Source organism: Pteropus vampyrus, unplaced genomic scaffold, assembly GCF_000151845.1.
Source record: "Pteropus vampyrus isolate Shadow unplaced genomic scaffold, Pvam_2.0 Scaffold116, whole genome shotgun sequence".
NCBI lineage: Eukaryota > Metazoa > Chordata > Mammalia > Chiroptera > Pteropodidae > Pteropus > Pteropus vampyrus.
In genome coordinates this window covers 4,079,718-4,091,377 of record NW_011888897.1, presented here as the reverse complement: position 1 = coordinate 4,091,377, position 11,660 = coordinate 4,079,718, and the positions used below count along the sequence as shown (strand labels likewise).

The following is an 11,660-nucleotide window of genomic DNA, read 5'->3' as shown; positions in this document are numbered from 1 at the left end:
AGTTGTGAGATTACGAGAGGAAACTAGATGCCCCAAGGTCTTTCCAGAAGCCAGTAAGCTAACCTTTGGGGGTTCTTTATGTCTCGGTTTTCATCCGGCCCAGACTGTACCTCCATATAGAGCTGCACATCAGTGGCTGCTTACACAACAGCACGTTTGTACTCAGGCCATTGAATCTCACCGCTGCCCTGTAAGCACATGGTACATCACACTCCTTCTGTAAGGATTTGTGTACAGTACTTTAAACTTTCCTAGAACCTGGTAAGTAATTTGCCTTGAATTTCCTTTTTATTAGACTTTTTAATTTTGCAGGCAAATTGGCCCAAGAACATTGGTCTGGTCTGAGAAAGAGCAGGTGGAAAAGTCAGCTTATGAATTTTCTGAGGTTGGTCATACAGTCACCCTTTTCAATAACTGTGGTAGACAGTTGTTTTAAGGTGTTGAGTATGAAATGTGATAGTGTTAAGTGATGTGGTAAAAAATCAAATATGTTATTTATTGCATTTGTTACTTTTTAATATTGTTTTCATTTAAAATAAGCATCATTAGCTCTAACCTTCATAGAAAATAATATATACTTGTAAGAAATGTATTATAATGATGAAGATATACAAATATATATTCATTAATTTTCCAGACTGAATCTATGCTTAAAATTGCAGAAGATCTGGGAGGCCCGTACGTATGGGGGCAGTACGACCTATTGGTCCTGCCGCCATCCTTCCCTTATGGTGGCATGGAAAATCCATGCCTCACTTTTGTAACTCCGACTCTGCTGGTAAGTGGAAACACTTCTTCCTTTGAAATTGAGTTCTCCTCAAACATAATCCTAGAAATGAAGAATCTTAGACCTCTAATAATATTTTTTAATCTTTTATTTATATAACCCTTGTTTCTAATTTTATTGCTTATTGTGGTTATTATCATCTCATCTTTCAAAAGAAAATAATTTGGCCATTTGGGAGAAAAGAATATTATGTATGAGGCGTTTTGGGATATTAAGGGTCAGGGGCTGTGTAATACCAACTCACTGATGAATTATGTATCGAGACGAAGAAACTAAATCGTTTGCACTTGGCATATAGGTACTGGTATAAAAAACAAAACAAAACCTCAGTTTACCATGTATAAGAAAGGATTAGGCCACAGTATATAGCTATATTTTATATACCTTTGTAAAATACAGCAAATCCTTCCTAGAACCAAGTGAGCAATGGATTAGCAACTAAATAAGTAAAATAAAATGTATCATAGGAGACATTATAAACTTTTAAAAAATATACTGTGGGAAATAAAGAGAAAGAAGGTAAATAAGGGTAAATAAGATAATAAAGAGTGGAAGTAGGAGAAATGTTTCTTAGATGTTAGAGACAAGTATACTGGCCCTCCTGGTATTGGAAAAATTCTCTTGGATTAGGAAGAGAAAGAATCACGCAGTTTGTTAGTCCTGCATTTTTTGTTTTATTTTCTTACCGCATGTCTCTTTTGAATTCTTTGGAGTGACATGTAGAAATACAGTGTTTCGTGAATGCCAGGATACTGTATCTTGATATAAGTGGTCTTTTAAGAAACAGTCTGTAATTTGATAACTGAAATACTAAGGTATTTTTTTTTTCTTTTTTAGGCAGGTGACAAGTCACTCTCCAACGTAAGTTAAAATTTTTTTGTCCTTGCCTTATCCTCAAGAAGTATTAAGTCAACTGATTTTAAAATATCCATTGTATTATGTTGAAGATATGGTTATGAAAGATAAATGTAAGACATTTTACATTAACAAATTAGATTTAACAGATTTAAGAACATTTTATGGTTTGAGCTATTCATATGTTCATGAAATATTTTTTAATGGAGTCATGTATCCATTTAATATTTTATAAATGATTTTTTTTCTAATTTTTTAAAATAAATTTATTTAGTTTCAAGTATACATTACATTGATTAGATATCCATAATGTTCCTAAAACGATCCCCCCAATTGCCTCCTCCCTCCCCTGGCCCTCCACTTAGCCAACGTATTAATGCTAACCGCATTCCTTCTGCCATGCTCCCCATGCCCAGCTATCAACTTCTGATTTATACTTCTTTAACCCTTCACCCCATTCTCCCAGCCTCCCAACTCCCCTTCCCTCTGTCCATCACCAAATTGTCCACTATATTTGTGAGTCTGTTTTTGATTAGTTTGTTCTTTTTGTTCCTTAGATACCGCATATAAGTGAAATCATATGGTATCTATCTTTCTGTCCGACTTATTTCACTCAGCATAATAACCTCTAGGTCCATCCATGTCGTTGCAAATGGTAGGATTTCACTTTTTTTAATGGCTGAGTAATATTCCATTATATATATGAACCATAATTTCTTTATCCAATCGTTTGTTGATGGGCATTTGGGTTGCTTCCATATCTTGGCTGTTGTAAATTGTGCTGCCATGAATATTGGAGTGCATAGATCTTTACAAATTATTGTTTCGTTTTCCTAATTTTTTAACTGCTTTATTTTTTTGTCTTTGTCTAAATTATGATTATTTTGATGAACTAAGTAACTCCCTGAATATCTCAGCTAATGCTTAAAAAAAAAATGAACAATATGGAATTGAAAGAATTAGAATGCTTGCATAATGGGTTTTTTTAGAGTAAGGTAATCAGTTTTACTTCTAATCATTTCCACTATTTCTTTTAGGTTATCGCACATGAAATATCTCATAGCTGGACAGGAAATCTAGTGACCAACAAAACTTGGGATCACTTTTGGTATGATTTTTTCCTATTTTTTTTTTATTGATTCTTGTTATTAATTTCTTTCCCTGCTTCTAACCATTCTGAACTGTTTTGTGTGTACATCTTGTTTTTCTTTGATATCTCTTTGGTACAAAGGGTTTTTTTTTTTAAATGCCATAACACTTGTCACATTGTTAGGTAGAGTAGGGGTATTCAGTTTATGTTTGTTATTTAGTTACCGGTGTAGTCTTATTGTAGTACCTGAACGTGTAAAACCAGGACCATGGCTTAATTTTCCCTGCTGCCCTCTGCTGGGCTGGGGTTCTCAGTATTCTGAATTAAATGTAGGGAAGCCTCCTTGCAGCCTGCCTAGACTATAGTGATCATGCTTTGCTTTAAGAAAATACCATGTTGATTAAAATGCCTTTTCCTCTCAGCTATGTCACTGTTTTTATTTTTCTTTAAAAAAATTTTTTTTCAGGTTAAATGAAGGACATACGGTGTACTTGGAACGCCACATTTGTGGACGATTGTTTGGTGAAAAGTTCAGACATTTTCATGCTCTGGGAGGATGGGGAGAACTACAGAATTCGGTAAATGAGTCATACTTTTAAAAGTAGTCATCCAAAGTTGTGTAAGTGTTCAAAAATTTAAGTTTGAAAAGCATCTTTCCTAAGCAGCAACAAGACAAGCATTTTTACAGGTGTGAAACAAGGAGCCGATGCTGGTATAATATTGTACTGAACCCTAACCTCAAATGTGTTCATGACCAGCAAGACCTCACTGGGTATTTGCAATGAAAACAGTTACTGTGTTTGAATTTTATTTGGTATATATTTATGGCATTTTTCATTGACATTTAAATTCGGTTCTCCTGAAAGTTGAATTTGCTGACCAGGCACTGAAACATTTTTCTAGTTTTTTGAAAGACCGAAGCTTCTTATTGGGCAAGAAATACCATGGAACTATACCATAAGTAGCCATTCCATTAATAGACTTCCAGAATTTATGTTAACATATCCTACAACTTCCAGGGTCTAAGTCTGCATAAGTTCTACACTCCCCTAGTTATGCTGCAGAGTGATGTAATACTTCCGTATTAGCTTGTTCGCATGATGATAACTAGTCTTCATATTTGATTATTCACCTATTTCTGTGTCTTGCAGATAAAGACTTTTGGGGATACACATCCTTTCACCAAGCTTGTGGTTGATCTGACGAATGTAGACCCCGACGTAGCGTATTCTTCGGTTCCCTACGAGAAAGGCTTTGCTTTACTCTTTTACCTGGAACAGCTTCTTGGAGGACCAGGCAAGTCATTGGCATTTTCTGATTTTTCTTTTTTTTTGAGGGTAATGTGAAAAATCAAGAAGAATTTTTTAACTGTCGTTTTTTGCTCCATTGTCTTCCTCCAGTTCCTTCTGTCTGTGGCTGCTGAAGAAATCTGTATCATTTTCTAATGTTAACTCCTCTTAAAACCTTGAATAACTGCTGAGTTCAAAGTCGTGCTGCTTGACTTACAAAAAAAAACCACTCACCAGTATTTTAAAAATTAGGAAGATAATATATACTCATTGGAAAATTTATGTGGTATAGAAGTTTATAAGAGTAACAAACGAGCACCCCTCAGCCCCTCCCCATTCCCTGGGGTAGCCACTCTTAGCAGTTTGGTGTGTATGGCTCCAGATCTTTTTCTAAGTGTAAATGAACAAACAGACAAATAAATATATACTGTTATTTTAATTACAGAAAATGGATCGTACTTTATATTTATTCTACATTTTTTAAATTCAATATTTCACATATATCCTTCCATATGGGAATGTACAGCTCTCTCTTATACTTTTTAATGCCAGCATAATATTTCATTATTTAGATGTGCTGAGTTCATGTCACCTTCCCCACTCCTGGCAGTTGAGGTGATCTCCCTTGTTGATTTACTTTGAAGGCCCTTCCTTACCTCGACCCATTCTGCCTGTCCGATCGTATTTCCTTCCTTTTTGGTCAAACTGGGGTCATTGCTTTTAGAACGTGCGCTGTGTGTTCCTTTTCTGTATTCATTGGGTCGTCCCTTACCTATAATTAGGATTTCTTTTCTCTCTTCCACGAAATTACATACATTCTTCCAGCCCCAACTTAAGTCCTACCTCCTTTTTTGAACATTCTTTCACTCTTAAGGCCCTCATTGGCTTCCCTCTTCTCCAGATGTTCTCTGTGGTTAACTATACAATGAATGCCAAGCACCAAAAAAAAAGTTAAATAACTAACTTTCCATTAATACTTTTTTTTTTTTTTTTTTAACTCTTAGAGGTTTTCCTAGGATTCTTAAAGGCTTATATTGAGAAATTTTCCTACAAGAGCATAACCACTGATGACTGGAAGGATTTCCTGTATTCTCACTTTAAAGATAAGGTTGGCTTTTAAAAACTTTCTTTCTTTTTATGCCCAGTATAGCTTTATTTAATGGCTATTGGTTAGGCTGATTTGAATTACTTAATAGAGGTATTGATCTAGAACTTAAAACTCAATCTTTCATTGTATTTTTTTATATTTAAAATGTGATCTCAACAACATAAACTAATGTGTAGAATCTTCCTATTTCAGAGAGACCTGCAATAGTTTTAGATATTTATTTTTTGTATGTACTTAATTTTTCTATTTTAATTACTTAGCAGAACACAATTAATTAATTAATATAAATTTATTTTTAAAAAGAGACTTAGAAATTACCTTGACACAGTGGTATAGACAAAACTGTAGATATGAGGACCTGAAATTCTGTTTTAATTATTTTTATAATAGAAAAGATTGTTCTGGAACAAATTGAGTATTGTTACTGTTCACAGGCTGATATTCTCAATCAAGTTGATTGGAATACCTGGCTCCACTCCCCTGGGTTGCCTCCTGTAAAACCCAAGTCAGTACTTACCCTATAGCGATTTCTTTCTCATTCTTCTAAATTCTAGAATATCCTCAAAATATCTGAAAGGGTTTTATGCCTTCCTTAAGCAGTTGATTAGTTAGTGACGAGAGTAGAGTTCTTAGGTGTTTGAACCTTAACCGTGAGGTCAAAAGAATAATTTTGATGATATTATAAATATAAATTAGTTCAGTTCATTGCGAGTAATTATTGAGGGTCTCCTTTCTGCCCAAGGATGGTGAAAGAAAGAGAGGAGTTGCCCTTTCCTTGAAAACCTTTGCAATAAGAAAAATAACATAAGTATCATGTTAATCATTACAACAGAGTTATAAGTTATCATCTCCATTTCCAGAGGAGGCAAATGAGGCTTAGCTATGTGAAGCATCTTGCCCAGGTTTACACAGCAAGTAAAAAATAAGAGTTGAGATTCAAACCCCTCCAATATAGTGCCTTTTAAACTGAACACCTTCCTCGATCAGGGACCTGAACGCTGGCCTTCCACAAGTCATGTCAGGATGCACACTACCCTATGTTCCAGCCAGGAGTGCTGTTCCTTCCAACTAGAGTGCTCTTTACCCAGCTAATTCAAGTCACAGCTCAAGACATGCTCCCTCATGGACGTAGTCCTTGACCTCTCTGACCAGGTTGAGTCTCCTATTTAGGGTTTCTCGGTGCTGTGCATTGCCTCTTTATAGCTGTTGCTACAGTATTAATTTTACATTTATTTGTGTGATTATTAACATCTTTCTTCTTTGCTCCATTGAAACACCACGATAGCAGGGCTCATATCTGGTTTTACTCATTACTTTCCTGAGGACTTTGCCATAAATGAGGGTTGCCTCCTCTCCCTTGGCTAATCCCGACTAGTTCTTTGCATTACCATGAGAAGGAAGTTTCAGGGCACCAAGAAACAGACCAGCCAAAGGTCTTTCACTGTCCTATCGTTCCTTTTGAAATCAGTGCTAAGTAATGTTCTAGCCGAAGGTAGTTTACTGCCTGAGCAGTCTAGGACCTCTCATCCCGTTCGGTCTTGAGGACAAACAAAAGGGTTTGTCTATGGTCCACGGCCTGACTACTTCATGAAGACAAACTAGCAGCTGATTCAAGGACAGTCACAGCTTTGACCCCTTTATTATCTCCCTCTGGGCCCAAACTCTCTTGAAGCAGGTTCGATGACAACTTCTGATCAAAACTTACTTCATTTAGGCCCTAAGGCCAAGTACATCTCTGTTCTCTAATAGAAACATTTCACAGCAAGCAAGAATGATTTACAGACAGAGAGGGCAGTGTGTTGCAAGAATTTTGCACACATTACACGTTACATGGCCTTTTCCATTGTTGTAAAACATATGATTTATTTTCCAAGGTGAGAAGACACAAAACTTAGTGTAATATTCTTGGCTTAATGGTCAGAGTTTATTTCCACTTTCATCTGAAAAGAGAGGAACAAAATCATCACATGATTTCAGAGTCTCCCAAAGATCTCCTCATGCGACACCAGTATTTCCCCAGGTGCCTGTTACAGAACAGTGCCTGTTACATAAGTGCTCGAAGATCTGTTGATGGTCGGATGGTTGGAACAACAGAATATGAGATCCACGAGAGCAAGGTCTCTGTGTTGTTCATCTCTTGTCCCAAGTACCTAGAACTGCTCCTGGCCTACAGTAAACACTAAATATGGTCAACTGAGGCTGCTTTAGCATTTACTACTGAAGCTTATGACAGTCTTTGCTGAGATGTTTTGGCATTCTGTCTAAAAAATAATCAGGCGATTAATTAATTTGGTATCCACTTGGATTTCTGAGTTCTTAGATGATGCCAGTAATTAAGTCAGGTAGAAGATTTCCTATTTCCATAACTCTGGAGTCCTTTAAAAAGAACTTTGAAGTTTAAGTATGTTCTGTAACTTCAAAATTGCATTTATGCAAAAGCATGTGCATTTTAGTAAAATTTAATCTCTATTTTTTCATCTTTGCAGTTATGATATGACTCTGACGAATGCTTGTATTGCCTTAAGTCAAAGATGGATTACTGTGAGTAGTGATGTGTGATTTTTAACTCTCTTTTTGAATTGTACGAGTATTTCTTTACTCATGAAGGAGATGGGGCTGGTAGTGATAGGCGCTTTACTCATGAACTCATGTATTTGGAAAGGCTATTTGTAAGTCAAGTTTGCCCAAAGTGATACTATACCATCTCCCAATGTATAAAGTGAAGTTTAAGGGCAGGAAACAAGTAGACATTGATGGCACTGGTTCTGATTTTTCTTGCTTCTTGTCAACTCTTTAAAAAGTATGCAAAAATATTTGCATTTTTCCTTTTTTCTTTTCCTCACAAATCTTTTATAAAGGTACTACTTCAAATATAGCCATTACCCATACCAGGTAAATCTAAAATGGTCCTGGGCGACAGCTAATGCCAACGGTTAGGGAAGAACTGAGGCACTTTTGCTCTGTCAGTTTGCTTGTTCACATCTATGAAACTTCCTAAACAGGAGCTTCTTCACGTATACACTGAAATATAACCCTTAGAGAACCCTGGATAATTCTTGAATGGAAAATTTAGCAATAAATCTTATAGGAAAAATAATTTCCCCTGTACCCTCTGAGTAGGTTAACATGAATAGTACAAAGGATGTCAGAAGTTTCCTCCACTCTTACTATTAAGTCAAATTTTACTTAAGTGGTATGCATTACAGGAGTCAGTTATAGTGATATAATCTCTGAAATATTTAAGTAGCTAAGGCTTAAATTTATTTTTTACAATTTTATACATTCTTATATTTCTGTTTTTTCTTTCATTTTTACTTTCATGTCAGAAAACCAATAAATATTATTAAATTGAATATGAATGGAAATAACTATGTAACATTTATTTTAGGCCAAAGAAGATGATTTAAATGCATTCAACTCAGCAGACCTGAAAGATCTCTCTTCTCATCAGTTGAATGAGTTTTTAGCACAGATGCTTCAGAGAGTAAGTACTAGCTCAAAACGTTAGAAATTAGGATGGGCATAAAGACATAGCATATATGTCAAACCCAACTTGGAAAAAAACGGTTAATGTGGAAACTAATGGAAAAAATAATTTGTAAAATGTATTCATTTACCTAAAAACATTTGTTGAATGCCTACTGTTTAGTATTGTGCTAAATATAAAAATATATAAGAAAGAAATATACCGGGTCCTCAGAAAGTTTACAAACCAAAGTAAGAAAGGTCCCACGTGCAAAATTTAGCAATAAAAGGAAGTATAGTTTAGGTGTAACTTAAGAAACACTTAATTAGTGAAGAAGGACTCCCAACTGGTATAATCAAGGAAGGATTTGGGAAGAATGCGGCTTGACTTGAGCAGAGCAGTGTTAGCACGGAGGGAGAAATTCAAATCAGGGAGCAGCAAGTGACAGAGCAGCAAGTGACAGAGCGTGCCCAGTGTTGCGGGACTAAGTCGTAGCTCTGGTAAAGAGGTTAATGAAGGTAACACTAGAAAGGCTGGTAGGATCGGCTGTGGTAAGTCTTGAATCCTAAGCTAAGAATTTTAGATTTTATCCCAGTCAGCAGGAAAGGTCTTAACATTTTTAAGAGTCATTTGATGAAATGGTGGTTATGAAAACTACTCTGCTGGTGATGTGAAGGCTGGATTGCCATGAGGAATGCTGGTGGTGGAGTTAGCTGGGGGACTCAGAGGAGTATAGGACCTGAGGGTGGGGCTGGTGGGAAAGGAAAGAACAGGACAGATGAGAGGGGAGATTGCACAGGATGAAAGCACAGGGTTTTATGAATGACTGGATTTGGGGGTTAACAGGGAAGAGTCCAAGCAGATTTTAAGGTTTTAAACCCAGGTAATTAAAAGAATATGTGAGACTGAAAGATGCTGCATATTGAGAGGGAGATAACGACTGAGTCTTTACTACCGCGTGACAGGGAGCTCTTAGATCTAAGGACCTTGAGAGGGATGGAGAAGACTTTGAACAGAATTTCCTATGGAATTGATGCAAAATGAGGAATAGGATTTCAAGACAACCGGGGCCTTAGAGCATCAGTTTTCAGTGCATTAAGTCATCGCAGCTTCACAAATGTCTGTAGCACTGCCATGTGGCCTAGGGCCATAAAGAAAGAAAACATGATGGGACTCAATGACTTGAGGGTAGGAATGGCACACATTGGGGAAAGTAAGGGAGCCGAGCAGGTGACCTTAACCAGGTGACCTACCAGGGTGGACTTGGAGTTTAGTTGAAACTGAACATTTTGGGAAGCGCGTGGCGGTCACTGAGAAGCGAGTTGGTTAATGAGCATGGAGTGAGAGCTTTGTGCATGAGGTCGTGGCTGGCGACGAGAGTTACCATCACCTCATGGCACCTCAGCCCACACTGCACAGGCACCTCAGACTCTCCTTGTCCAAACTGAACTCTTCTTTCTTTTTTCTCCCAAACCTGTCCTCCCTTTTAGCACAGGTCAAGAAGGGCACAGGAGGTTTATGAACCCCCTGAAATTGTATATAGAAATTTGTGTTAATAAAGTAAGTGTATTTTTTTTCTAAGGAAAGGGTCCGTATTATTCATCAGATTCTGAAAGGGGTCCATAATATAAAAGTTTAAAAACTGATATTTTTTAGGGATCTTGATAATTTAAAAGGGATCTCAGAGGAAATATAAACCTGGGAAAGGGATTAGTGAGGAAAAATTTAAGGAACTGTGATTTAATCTGGAGAATGGAATATATTTAAAGTATATAAGGTATAAAGAGAATTCGAATGACTCTGGAAAGGGTCTGAAAGTTAATATTTTATATATATATACCAAATAGTCTGAGGAGAGTAATTCTCAATTAATTCTCTACATACTTCACAAATTAAATTATCCCTTGGCTCCCAGTAGAACATCTTTATCCAGAATAAGTTTGCACAAAATTTACTTTAGTGTGCATTTGTTTCTTTTATTATTTTTTTAATCTAACTTACTATTATGTTATAAAATATTTAGCATTTTAATCTGGCTAAGAATTTCTCTCCAGCTCCTTTCTTCCAAGGAATCCTGTTGAAATGATACATTATACTTTCTTATTTTGCTCTTAGGCACCTCTTCCATTGGGGCACATAAAGCGAATGCAAGAGGTGTACAACTTCAATGTCATTAACAATTCTGAAATACGATTCAGGTACATCATTTTAACTTGTCTCTGTGGAAGAAAGTAGAAAACTAAAAGGTGGAGAAAGGGAAAGCAGAGTATGAGACATACATAAGTCTTGAGAAATCCTTGTCAAATTTATTGGTTCTAAATAAATAATTATAGTGGGTTTTTTTTTAAAGGAATAGTTGCAATGGCTATACGACGATAGTATTCATCTTTTTATTAGAATTTGTTCTAAGCTTCTCTTGCCTTTAAAAAAGATTAGAATTAAGGATTCAGTGGTAAACAGGCTCCACAACTAGCCAAATCGACCCTGAAATGGGAATAGTTAGAAATCTTTGATTCTGTTATATGGTAAATCTTTCTTAATTCAGATTTGTAGTGTTAAGCTTAAACCGAAGTTCAGTTCCTTCAGAAATTACATATATAAGGTACATGAGCACTTACACAAGCTAGATCTTTTTAAAGAACAAACTCCTCTTCCTTCTCTTCTCCAATTATATATATATATAAGTATTTGAGATTCTCAGAATAAAGACATAATGTAAAGTGATATACAAGGTAACTATAATGGGATTATTCATCATTACAAAAGTACTTTTCAAATATACCTGCCCTATCCTGCCCTGTGCTCCTCATTTCCTACTCCATACCCCCTAAAAATCTTCCTTTCAGATGGTTACGGCTCTGCATTCAATCGAAATGGGAGGAAGCAATTCCTCTGGCTCTAAAAATGGTGACTGAACAAGGAAGAATGAAATTTACACGACCCTTATTCAGGTAAGAACCAAATCAAACTATGCTTTGAATTTATATAAGAAATGGGGAAGAAAATACTTTGTAAAATGCAATCTAAAAATAATACATATTTTTTAATTTGTTAAATATTATAGA

At 36.1% G+C, this 11,660-nt stretch overlaps 1 protein-coding gene across 2 annotated transcripts in view; it reads left to right on the top strand.

Moving 5' to 3' along the window:
- The window catches only part of LTA4H (leukotriene A4 hydrolase), a 31,397-nt gene extending 19,828 nt beyond the window's left edge, over window positions 1-11,569 (top strand). Inside the window, exons 9-18 of one of the 2 annotated variants that reach the window (XM_011365918.2) lie at window positions 1,625-1,648; window positions 2,680-2,750; window positions 3,199-3,310; window positions 3,884-4,028; window positions 5,026-5,129; window positions 5,564-5,634; window positions 7,616-7,670; window positions 8,518-8,613; window positions 10,711-10,793; window positions 11,442-11,568. In XM_011365918.2, the coding sequence (XP_011364220.1) occupies window positions 1,625-1,648; window positions 2,680-2,750; window positions 3,199-3,310; window positions 3,884-4,028; window positions 5,026-5,129; window positions 5,564-5,634; window positions 7,616-7,670; window positions 8,518-8,613; window positions 10,711-10,793; window positions 11,442-11,550 (870 nt within the window). In that variant the 3' untranslated portion in view covers window positions 11,551-11,568. Of the gene's footprint in view, window positions 1-1,624; window positions 1,649-2,679; window positions 2,751-3,198; window positions 3,311-3,883; window positions 4,029-5,025; window positions 5,130-5,563; window positions 5,635-7,615; window positions 7,671-8,517; window positions 8,614-10,710; window positions 10,794-11,441 lie in introns of both variants that reach the window. The other variant, XM_011365919.2, reaches the window with a different exon arrangement.
- The last annotated feature ends 91 nt before the right edge of the window (window positions 11,570-11,660 follow it).